Source organism: Equus asinus, chromosome 11 (genome assembly GCF_041296235.1).
Source record: "Equus asinus isolate D_3611 breed Donkey chromosome 11, EquAss-T2T_v2, whole genome shotgun sequence".
Taxonomy (NCBI): domain Eukaryota; kingdom Metazoa; phylum Chordata; class Mammalia; order Perissodactyla; family Equidae; genus Equus; species Equus asinus.
In genome coordinates, this window is record NC_091800.1 from 2548600 (window position 1) to 2561573 (window position 12974).

The following is a 12974-nucleotide window of genomic DNA, read 5'->3' on the forward strand; positions in this document are numbered from 1 at the left end:
AGCTTGGGGAAAGATTTCTTAAACAATACACAAAAATTGCAAATCTTAATGAAAATAGCATAGTAAAATAAAACACCTTTGGGCAATAAGAGATATCATAAGCAAAGTGAAAAAATAAGTCACAGCTTGGAAAAGGATATTTGCAAATGATTCTAGAATAAATAAAGAATTATTGCAAATCAATAAGAGACAACTCAAAAGAAAAAAAAAGAATATGAAAGTCTAAATGATCAATAAACATGAAAAGATGGCAGCCTCATTAGTCTTCAGAGAAATGTAAATTAAAGCCATAAGGAGATATCATGGAACCGCCATTGAATTAGCAAAAAGTAAAACAGCTGCTAATTCAAGTACTTGCATAGAAGGTTCATACACGGCTGGTGGGAGTGAACAGATAAGCTACAAGGCAAAGAAATTTGTCTATCTTGTCTACCTTTGGGGGGTGGGGAAATATCTTCCTAGGTAATCTAGAATACACACCTGCCTTCAGGTGGGCTTGGGATTTGAAATATGCTATTGGAGTAGTCTAGGAAAACACAAGCCAAGAAATTACATTAAAGTGGTCCTAGAGTCACAATCCCTTGGGCACCTAGAAGAAGCAAAAACAAAACCTGGAGAAATGTATCCTTAATATATGCCTCACAGGATTCCTGTAAATAAATACTTCCAAACATGAATTTATAACCCAAAATTACAAAACACATGAGGAAACAACTCACTATGGATGAAAATCAGTAAAAATAATACATTCCAGAATTAGACCCCTCAAGAATGTCAGAGAAAGGAATTTCAGGATATATAACAAAATAAGTGTATTTCAAATATTAAGGTAATAAAAGATGAATCAAAAACATGAGAAAGGAACCCAACACTATCCAAAAAGATCAAATTTAGAAATTGGAAAAAAAGAGAATATTTAAAATTGGACAAAACAGTCATTGAAATTTTAAAACTCAATGGTCATGTTTAATAGCAGATTAGATCTAGCTGAAGAGAGAATTAACTGGGATATATATATCTGAAAAAACTATCAAGAATGCAGTACAAAGAGATAAAGAAATGGAAAATATGGAAGAGAGGTTAAGAGAAATAAGCATAAAATGAGAAGGTACTATTTACTGTCTAATAGGAGTTCCAGAAGAAAAAAACAAAGAAGAGGTAATATTCAAAGAGATAAATGGCTGAGAATTCTCCAGACCAGTAAGACAAGAATGAATTCCTCAGATCAAGGAATTGCAATCAATCTCAAGCAGGGGAAATAAATAAATACACCTTGAAATTATAGTGAATATATAGTATGCCAAAGAAAAACAAACTAACCTATAAAAAATGACAGATTTACAGCAAACTTCTCAATATCAACTATAGAAGTCAGAAGTCTATATAATGTTATCTCCGAAGTCTGAGAAAAAACAACTGTCAATTCAGAATTTTATGGTACTAAGCAATCATACCAAGAATGAAGATGAGATTGAAAAAATACATTTTCATCCAAATGAAAACGGAGTGTTCACCGCAAAGATACTCTCGCTAAAGACGTTTCTTCAGGGTGTCCTTGAAGAAGAAAAATTCTAGAAGGAAATATCCTAGAAGGAAAGTATGAGACACAAGGAGGAACAGTTAAAAAATTGGCCAACATGTGAATAAATGGCCAGACATAATAAAACTAGATTATCTGAATAAAATTAGATTATTTCATAAGCTAGGTGGAGTGTACACGGATGTTTGTAATTTTTTCTTTATTCTCTTTATTCCTTTTATTATTTTATAATAATTTTTTTTAATAGTTCAGGAAAGAGATTTCTAGGCAAAGGTCCTGAGCTTGGAAAGAGTTTGACCGACTTACAGAACTGAAAAAGCCCAGTGTTTCTGGAACATAGTGAGAAGTGGTACAAAATGAAGCTGAAGGGGTAAACAGAGGCCAAATCACAGAGGCCTCAAAGGCCATTTTAAGGATTTGTCAGTCAGTGCGAAGCCATTAAAGGATTCCAAACAAGAGATTTAAACAATTTAGATTAAATGTTAAGAAGATAATTCTGGCTGCTCTGTTTGAGAGGTCCTGTAAGTACTAAGACCTAACATATGAGGTCTAAAGATGTACCATGGTATTTCTCACTGACCCTAATTTATCCAAGATTTATTCAACTTCTGGGATTACCAAAGGCATAATTCTCTCCATCACACTTAGCGATATTCAGAGATGACTCCCCAGAAGAACTCCTATGCAATGAGATTGTCCTGATTCAAATTACAGTACAGATATCCTAGTGGAAAAGGAGATTGCTGCTCCATGCTATAGTATTGAGCAGGGAGAAATGTGAAGGTTCTGAAGAGGAGTAGGTGGTTCTAAGGCTGACTCGCCAAGGATAAGGAAAATATGAATTGATCGATGAAGAGGAAGGAGTGGTCATTCCAGATGAGGGCAACAGGGCATACCACTCAAAAAACTGGGGAAGAATTGGCACATTAGATGAGAATCTTGGCTCTGAGTTCCATCATGGATTAGTAGTAGAAAGTACTGCATGGGTAGCATGATAGGTTAAGGAATCAGTACTTTTCCCTGCGGGCAGCAAAGTATAAAGATTTTTGAGCAGGGGTGAGCTTGTGAAGAGAATACTTCTGTTTCTATTTCAAAAAAAATGTAGAGAGAATGAGGAATATATGCAGGCTTTTATTCTTAGCAGCTGAAGGCTCCCTGCCATCTCCAGGTGCTTCCTCCACAAGACACCTGCCACATTGCTACTGGATTACCTCATCCCTCGTTCACACGATTTCTCCAGCACTCTACTTCTTAAAGTGTAAAGTCCAAACTCGTTGGCCCAACGTTCAAGACTCTCCAAAATCTGACCCCATCATACCTCCCAAAGCTCACTGAAAGGAAATTAATACTCTGGACAAAGGATCTATCTAAATTCCAAAGAGGCCACAGCATCTCCCACCTTCTTTCCCTTGCTTACGCTGTTCTTGCTCCCTGGAATGCCTCATTTCCTCTGTTTACTCCTATAAGTCCTAGCCAGGTTTTAAGGTCTAGTGCAAACCCTATATCCTCTAGGAAGGCTTTTCATGCCCCTGTAGGCCGCACTGACATCATCTCTTCAGAACACAGTAATTTTTACTGTCTCTCTCTTCCGGCACTTAACACAAGCTACCTTAGCAGATGCTACCGTTTTAGGCAGAGGGCTACATACCTCTCAAGCAGGAACTTGTTTATAAATTTTTAGCATCTCAACCTTTCCCAACACAGTGACTTCTACAACATTAGGCTCAACAACTGTAATGATGACTACCCCTTAGTCTGAAATTGTTAATTGAATCTCCCCACTGCTAGCTACTGATTGGCTTCTCCACTGAAGCTTCTATTAGCCAAGCCCTCAAATCCCTGGCACACAGGTGTAGGGCTCCGGCCCTGAAACATACTAGGGAAGGGGGATTACTTCGGTATAAAGGATTGTTTGCTATCTGTGAAGTCAACAACAATGTAAGTAATAATACGCGAAATCTGAATTTGAATGCACTAAGAGTGCTCAAGGTGGTGACCGTTTTGGTAAAGGTTTGAAAAGTAAACGGTTCTTCACAACCACGTGGCCTCATTTCTTACAACTGAGCCGCCCCAGGGTAAAACCGAAAACAGCCACCAGCAGCCGAAAGGCGCCCCCGCGGCGGCAAACTGAGGGGGCGGGCTTTAATTTCTTTGCCCAGTGATTGGCTATCTGGAGCCGCCTGCGTCCGATGATTGGTCGCTGCCGCGAGGGATGCCGGGACTGGCACGCGGTACCTGTGCTGGGACCCCAAGGGAGGCAACGATGGCGGCAGACACTTCGACGGCTCGGTTCGCCTTGTCTTCCTATCGGCAGATGGGGCCGCGGAGTCGGCCCTGGGGTGCCAGCGAGGTTCAGTGCACTCGGTGTGGAAGAAGGGTGTCCAGAGCTTCGGGTGAGGAGCCTGGGGGTGAGGCCGCGGGCCCTGGCGCCCCTCGCCGCCTGCCCGCCGCGTTCTCCGAGGCCCCGGGCGGGCGGCCGGGCGTGGAAACCGAGAGCGAGGCAGCGGGGCCGGTGAGCTGGCGTCGGGGGCTGGCCGGCTGCACACGGCGCGTGCGGACACCGTGTCGCAAGCCGCCAGCGCCGCGGCCTCCGTCCCGGCGCGACCCCCCCCCGCCCCGCGCCCCGCGCCCCGCGCCCCGAGCCGCGGCTCGCACACGTCCCCAGGCACAGGCTCGGGACAGAGGAGGTGGAAAACTTGAGCCCTCGTCTCGTGGTCAAGAAGTAACGAAACTTTTCTTGTGTGGTTCTTGTAGGAGTAACAAATAGATCAGAGTGAAATGCTCCTGAATTAAAAACAGATGATAGGGTTAGGGGCGGACGGTCCCGTTAGTGCTTAATTTGGCTTGAAGCATTGCTTGGAAAACGATACGTTGCTTTTGTTTATCTTGTGTTTTTCTGTCTTTGTACATCAAGGGAAAAAGTACACAGCGCTCCAGTTGATCTGCTGATTTAGAATCTACTCCAGTGAAAACAGGTTCCAGTTGTTTTCATGTGATGTAAAATGCCTTGGAGTGCTGTGTGTCCGACGAGTTTGAGCAGTTGAATTTCAACTCCTGAAACTGCTGAAAAGTCTTATTACCTCGTGCAAATGTTTAATGTTTGTGCTTTCAAATGAAAGTCACTCCGTTAGTTTTCTCAGTCCCTCCAAGTTGGACTCCTTTTAGGAAACCTGAACCGTGTAGAGAAAGTCGGTTAGTTGTGTTTTCTGGTGGAGAGCTAACTTTCTCCTGCCCTGGGTTTTGATCTCTGCTGTTACATAGAAAATCTCCGTTGTTTGAATTAAATAAGAATTACAAAATAAAGTTTTAGAACACGACATTTAAAAAGCACTGCTTCTTCCATACATTTGTATCACAATGCTTAAAAATTCTCAGTTGGAAAGACGGTGGTTATGCATAATAGAATTGCGAAAGTGCTTTGTAAGCTGTAATGCAACACAAGTTATTTTGACTTATACAATATCAGAAATTTTATAAAGACAGAACAGTTTAAACAGTTTTGATCTCTTTGGTAACATTATCTCTGGAATTTAAATAGAGCTTTAAAGTTCAGCTTGGTTGTAAGCAAGTGTCAGATATTTTAGTTGGCTTAAAAACTGTAAAGCTTTTTTTTAATCAAAAGAATGCAATTATGATATAGATCAGCAAGAACACTAATTTTTTTGCTAGTAAAACATGACTGATTTTATCAAGTTTCTTATTCTCTTTTTTTATTTGCAGTCTTTTAAAATGACAATCTTTTGAAGTTACGTAGCTAAAACAATTATGATAAGCTTCAAATTCCACTTGAGTATTAAAATCTTGATATTAGGTTTTCAGTCAAGATTATGATATTTACCTTCATAAATGCTAGGTTTGAGAAAATGATCTTTATGTTGGTCAAATGTGTGTGTGACAGTAGCAGCCTGTGGCTTCTGTCCTTGCCAGTGTCTTAGATCATTTTAAAAGAGAGGTTGCACAGGTGTCTCATATCGGCCCTCCCTGTCCCATTCACAGGATGGGAAATAAAAATTAGTCGAGGGCAGTATGATTAAATAGAAAGAACACTGGACTTGGAAACAGAACTAGATTGCGGTCTGGATTGTATTCTTTTCCTGGATGGCCAAAATGGTTTTCCTCTCTAGGTTGAATGTCATATTCCCAGCCTACTTAGTCATGATATTTACAAAGATCAAATGAAGTATGACAGAGCACTCTGCATGATTATAAGATATGGCACAGAGTATTATAGGTACTAAATAACTGTCTAAATGAATGCAAACAACAGTATGTAGCTCTGCCTGCCTTTCTTTCTGATTTTTCTTCCTCCTTCTGAGTAGTATAGTTTCCCCTGAATTTTGTTTAATAAGTCATCCATTTCTGACTAAACTAGATATCTTTTCCTATATGAGAGAATCCCTTTTAATTTTCCCTTCTGATTAATATTACACATTCACTGTTAACGAACTGTGGAAAGTTGATTCACAATAGAATTTTGTCGGTAGGTCAACACCATGAACTTCAGTGTGGACATGATTTTTGTGAGCTGTGCTTGTTAATAACTGAAGAATACAACACAATTGTATGCCCTGATTGTGAGGTAAGTTTTGTCTTTCATACTGAATGCATTACAACTTAATGTTAAAAATTCTAGAGAAATACAATGTGCTTTCAGTTAGAAACTAAAAACTTGCATTTTTGCTCTGCACCTTTAAGCAAAGAAGCCTAACAAAAGATAAAAGCTTTTTCCATCCATTTTATAATTGTTTAAAGTGATCAAGAAGAAGACAAGGTTAAGGTCATATACTAATTATCCTGTGTATTTTGACTCTTTGGAGACTTCCATGGAAAATTGCCTCTTTATTTTTATTTTAACAAAGTATATTTTTTTCAAATCCCTACCCCCTTTTTCCACACCAATGCCATGCAAGCAAATTTTTAACTCCTCCTGACCCTCAGCCTTTGTGTGTCATCAAATTTACATTTGTAGAGATGTAGTATAAAAAGACAGAGGGGCACAACTGTGGCCTAAAGTTAATCGTAACTTCAGAAGCATTCAAAATAGTACAATTGCACTGAAATCTATGGACCCCTAATGAGAACAAATTGAAGATTTAGAATAAAATTTACTGAACATCCTTTGCATTTACTACGAATACAAATGTAGTTGAATTTATATTGTGTGTTCCTGGAAAGTTGTTTTAATCTCTAAATTCTTAATGTTCCGCTTGGTAGATCAGATGATGAGGATTTGTGTCTATTGTTTTCTGTGGCAGTGTGGCAGAGAGTTAATACGGAGGCAGAAGACCTGGAATGCAGTCCTGGTTCTGTCACCCTAAGCCTGAGTTTCCTCATTTGTGAGATGGAAATACCTGCTTTTCTTATCTCACAGGATTGTAAAAGTCAAATCTGAATTATGTAAAAGTTCTCTGCAAGCTTTAAGATCATTAAGATAAGTGTTATAGTTGACCCTTGGTTATTTAGGTGTGGATTAACTGGTTTGCAGGTTAAAAATGAAAGTCTTAATTATAGCAGAAACATTTACATATTAGATGTCTGTTTTAGAATTAGAAACTTTACAATTTATGGCCTTTATTGTAGGAAATTCCGATCTCCTTTCCTGTTTTTGACACTAGGGTTCTCAGATGTGGCTGGCTACTTAGTTAAGATAAAGAGGAGCCCAGCTCCTGTGGTTTTAATGGAAAATCCCTAACAAATGAGTCTTGTGGGGGGTAAAGAATAAATGAAGGGAAAGGGAGGGAGCAGGCAGCTGGAACTGTGTCTGCCCATATCCACCCTGTTCTGATACTCAAAAAACAGTAAGTTTGCTGGAACAGTAAACCTCTTGCCTTTTTTGGCACGTGATTTCGTGTTTAATGGTCTTAAATCATTATACTTGTATTATTTTTAATATTTTGGATAACATCTATACAAGTGTTTATAGTGTGTTTACAAATACTGGTTTTGATTTTAGGATTGTGGCAAATCTGGTTTGTATCATTTTGAGTAGTTCTGACTCTTACTTTGGGAGATATGTGATGCGTCCCATTCTTCCCTCCCTTCCCCCTCTTCCTCTGTGCTGTCAGCCCAGGTAATTGACAAAGGACTATTTGCAGATTCTTCAGATGCACTAAAGTCACTATTTAAAGGAGTCCTTCAAGAAACCTTCTTGAAATTGTTACCACTCTTTTATTTTTTACAGTTTAAATTTTTGCTGATATCTAATATTTATTTTGAATAAGAGAGAATGGAAGAATCTAGTCTAAATTAATGAAAAGTCTGAATTTATAGACTATTTTGGGATTGTAGTTTATTACTTTTAAATGGTGTGTGTTCTCTAAAAATTACAGTTATCCTTTGGTATCCCCAGGGAATTGGTTCCAGGACCCTCGTGAATACCAAAATCCACAGATGCTCAAGTCCCTTTTATAAAATGGCGTAGTATTTGCATATAACCTACACACATCTTCCAATGTACTTTAAATCATCCCTAGATTACTTATAATACCTAATACAATCGAAATGCTATGTAAATAGTTGTTACACTATGTTGTTTAGGGAATAATGATGAGGGAAAAAAAGTCTGTACATGTTCACTACATGCAGAACCCGTGGATGTGGAAGGCTGACTGTATGTACTCTAAAAAGTAAGATTTAAGTGTGTGTATCCACATGAGACTTATATTATAATTTATCTTTAACATTGGAGGCCTAGGTAATGCAGTTTATTTCAAACTTAAGCCTAAAATGATTCCGTTGAGGATAATGAGTTTACTTTTGTTCTTATTTCTGAGTTTGGGTGAATATGGATTTATCTGCTGGTCTTTATCTTTCATAGTAGTATGATTTCTGATAACATTGCTGCCTTGCTTTTGAATGATAGTTTGCACAGCAAGATGGCAGATTTTGTTCAAGGATAGGATCATACTTAGGTATCATTCCAGAAATAATGGCATTTTATTGATCTTTTGGACCTGAGTCCAAAAATATATTGGGATATGAGGAAAGGATAAGTTATCCAATCAATAAGTAATTAATTTATATTAAAATCCCATGTGGATTGGAAATGTTAATAACATACAAACTGAAAATGTAAACTAGGAGAAAATATAGATAATTGTATAATCTTGGGTAGGGAAGCCTTGTTAAACATATCATATCACTGAAGTCAGAAACCATAGAAGAAATGCTGGTTAAATTTGACCACATTTTTTCGTTTGTGAGTAACAAAAACAAACAAGCAAAAACACCACCAAAAATAAAACTTAAATGACAAGCTGTGGGGGGATCTTTATGATATATATCACAAGTTAAGAATCTTTACACAATTTTAACTGAAATGTTTTAAATCAGTTGTATTTAATATTTTCTTAAATTTTCTGGAAGAAGCATCACATATCAATTGTGTTAAAAATAACAATAACCTTTTACTATAAATGCTAAGCCAAAGGGGGATAAATGAAGAGGCATATAGAAATTAAGGTTTTAGCCCCCAGTGTTTTGGGGGGGAAGTTCTTAGAAACAACATTTGGTTCAATGTGGTTTGTTAAAAGTCACACTTTCCCCCAATTATCTAATAATTGGAACATGGCTATCTTTGCTACATCATAACTTAAAACCTTGGCAGAACATCATCTTCCCCGCCAAAGATATATATTTGAATGGGCAATTATAACATCTAGTAGTCTACTTTATTTCTCTTGGGAGCATTAACCTATTCTCATGAGAGTCTCCTGCATTACTTTTAATGGCTGCATAAGAAACCATCGTACATAAGTGCTGTCATTCGTATCCATTTGTGATCAACATTTAGGTGGTTTTCAAAATTTTTTGCTGGATCTTTGCACAATTCCTCAAACCCACTCCCACCAAAAAAATCCATTGTCAAGTTCTGTTAATTTCTAGCTCCAAAATAAATCCATGTTTGCATTTGTCTTTTTTTTTTTTTTTTTTTGGTGAGGCAGACTGGCTCTGAGCTAACATCTGTTGCCAACTTCCGCTTTTTTCCCCCCTCCCCAAAGCCCCAGTATATAGTTGCATATCCTAGTTGTAAAGTCATTTGAGCTTTTCTATGTGGGACGCCACCACAGCATGGCTTGATGAGTGGTCCTAGGTCCGAGCCCAGGATCCAAACCAGCGAACCCTAGACCACTGAAGTGGAGTGCACAAATTTAACCACTTGGCAACGGGGCCAGCCCCTCATTTTTGTTTTAATGTTTGGCAATTTGATGGGCAAAAAATGGGTATCTCCTTGTTTTAAACTGCAATTCCCTGATTAGTAGTGAAATTGAGCAACTTTTCACATGCTGACTTCTCAGCTCCTCTTCTGGGAGGCTCTTTAGATCCTTTCCATTTTTTTCTTTTTGAATTGTCTTTTTCCTAACTTGTAAGAATACTTCATGTGAAGTATAGTAATACTATAATAGGAATATTAACAGCTTGTGCTGTGTATTTTAACTATTTTCTCCCAATCTTTCACGTTTAATTTTGTTTATTACACTTAGCCATTCAGAAATGTTTCATTCTTCAGTCACTTTTCCCCCCTCCTTCATGGCTTGTAGGTTTTCTTTGATTAGGCATATCTTCTCATCTCAGAGTGATAATGTACATATATTTTTTCAATACTTACATCGCATTTTTAAAAAAGGTATATATTTAATCCTTTGCCAATGTATTTCATATGATGTAGGATGGGTGTATAACTTTATTCTTCAGAATGATTAGCTGACTTTCCCACCCCATTTACTGAGTAATCCTTCCTGTAGTTAATTGAAATGCTACATGGATTCTGTATTCCTGTATGTATGTGGATCTGTTTCAGGGCTTTCTTCTTTTCATTTATTCTGTCAGTACCCTAGTGTTTTAATTACAGTAGCTTTATTATCTGGTGGAATAAATCTCTACTGAATGGTATGTTAAAATTTTTGTAATTCTTGCGCAGTATGTTTTCCATATGAACTTTAAAATTGTATTAATTTTATATTAGATGTATTTTAGGATATTAGATCTTTGCCTCCAGAAACCTAACATGATTCTCCATTTATTCATTTCTTGTTTTATGATCCCCAATAAATTTTTTTGGTTTTCTTTTCTTAAAGCTTATATTTTTCTTATTAAATTTATTCCTAAATATTTTGAGAGTTTTGAACACACCTTAAGATATCATTATAAGAATTTTACAGTAAATTTTTAAAGTATTGTTGCAAGTATTTCCTTAGAATTATGGTAGAATGCAGTATTTTAGTTAATCTTCTGTTTAATTAATAGTTTCTAAATTACTTATTTCTTAAAAAATTAAAATAGGGTAAAAATATTATAAGTACAATTTTTTATTTGATTTAAAGAGGATTTAAGGATCTTTAAGGTTATTACCGACTTTAGCTATGATTGGCACAGTAGTTGTTTGAATTCTGGATAAACAGAATTTATTGAATAACTTTCTGGTTTTTTGTTTTTAATCTTTTGTCCTAAGGTTGCTACAGCCATAAATACAAGACAAGGCTACTATCCAATAGATGGATGTATTAAAGAAGATTCTTTGATTGAAAAACTACAGCCTGAAAAGTATGTTCTGTGTACACTTATTTTAATATTTAAAGTTCAGTGTATTTCTGAAAGAGTAATTTTAGAATTATTGATAAAATGGCATTCTTAGATCAGTGTCTCTAATTTATTATTTATAGAGTGCTTTTTAAGTTTATAATTTGTCTTACTGTTAATGAAATGGAGAATTCAACTCCTATAGAAGCAGCATTAGTTTCTCATTTTTTCAAGTAAAACAAACAAAAAAACAAAAAGAATGCAACACTACTATGTCAAAACAGGAAAAGCTGAGTATGATACTAGCAAAAGCTATTGATACTGGGTGAGAGGAAGGTATAGAGAAACAAAATAACATATATCTCTGTTGATTGTTAAGAGGAGCATGAGTACAATACACTGGAGGATTTGGGGACGAGGTGGTTTGAGAGGTGATTTAGAAAAGGAAAAGTCATATCCTTGGGCTTCTTCTATTCATTTTTCTTTAAGACTTTGCACATGTATGTATTAATAAATGCTCTTTTTGAATTAGTAACGCGCAATTTTTTTTAACGTATCCTAGTTAGAGACAAGCACTTATGTGATTTTTTTATTGCACTAATTTATTTATATATGTCTCCTTCTGTCTATAAGCTGCTTTAAGGATGTGGAACACATTTTATTGCTTTCTGCATTTCTGGTGCAGGACACAGTAAACATGCAATAATTGTTTGTTAGATGAAGAACCATGATATTTTGACACTTGCTATAGTTTTCTGAAATCTTTTCTCAATCCTAAGCAAGTTTATATTTAGGGTTGACTGTAGGATGAATCATGGTGAAAAATGGGAAAGTTTGACTTTCCAACCTTTTTTTTTTTTTTTTAAAGATTGGCACCTGAGCTAATGACTGTTACCAATCTTTTTTTTTTTAATTGCTTTTTCTCCCCAAATACCTCCAGTACATAGTTGTATGTTTTAGTTATGGGTCCTTCTAGTTGTGGCACGTGGGATGCCAGCTCAACATGGCCTAATGGGCGGTGCCATGGCTGCACCCAGGATCCAAACTGGCAAAACCCTGGGCTGCCAAAGCAGAGCTTGCGAACTTAACCACTTGGCCACAGGGTCAGCCCCTGACTTTTCAACTTTTTGAGAGTTAAAGAACCTTCTTATTAATTCACTAGGATCCTAATCAGATGAGAATTATATTTTTGTATAACTTTTAACTTCGTAAAGCATATTAAATATGATAGTAAATTATGTGGGAAATTAAGAGGATACCCTCAAAGATCAATCTCATTTGGAACTTTTCAATTTTGTTAATGGCACCAAGCATCTATAAATCACCCCAATTCCTCATATCTCGTTTGTTTTACCTCCTGCAGGTTCTAACTTCCACAATATCTCCCATATTCGTAGAGTATCTTCTATTTCTATTACCCTCTTTAATTCTCTTACTCTCTTTTGCCTACCTCCTTAGCACTTCCAGACTCTTTCCTGCTTTATGGTTTTTCATTACCTATCTAAATAAAATTTGAAATTCTTTAGACTAGCATTTGTTGCTTTTCACAGAACTACTGTATTTTTTCTGTCCAGACTTAAATGGATGCTTATAAACCAAAAGAATAGTTACATAGTCATGTACCACATAACGTTTCAGTCAACAATGGACTGTATAAGATTGGGATCATAGAGCCTAGGTGTGTAGTAGGCTAAACCATCCAGGTTTGTGTAAGTACACTCTGTGATGTTCACAGGATGACGAAATCGCCTAAAGACACACTTCTCAGAATGTATCTCCACTGTTAAGCAATGCATGACTGTAGTTATTTCTTTGGGTAGAAAAGTCATGTAGCTAAAGTCTAGCAACTGGGTATTAACAGAAACAGAAGCAGAACTCAGACTTATTGAATGCTAATACTTCTTCCAGCTCCTAT

General features: G+C 36.9%; 1 protein-coding gene across 2 annotated transcripts in view; it reads left to right on the forward strand.

The window, feature by feature from the left end:
* Positions 1–3803: 3803 nt before the first annotated feature.
* RNF17 (ring finger protein 17) overlaps positions 3804–12974 on the forward strand; it is a 154370-nt gene continuing 145199 nt past the window's right edge. For both annotated transcript variants that reach the window (XM_070520312.1, XM_070520313.1), the window contains exons 1-3: positions 3804–3933; positions 6025–6119; positions 10992–11083. In XM_070520312.1, coding sequence (XP_070376413.1) covers positions 3804–3933; positions 6025–6119; positions 10992–11083 — 317 coding nt within the window. The remainder of the gene's footprint in view (positions 3934–6024; positions 6120–10991; positions 11084–12974) is intronic.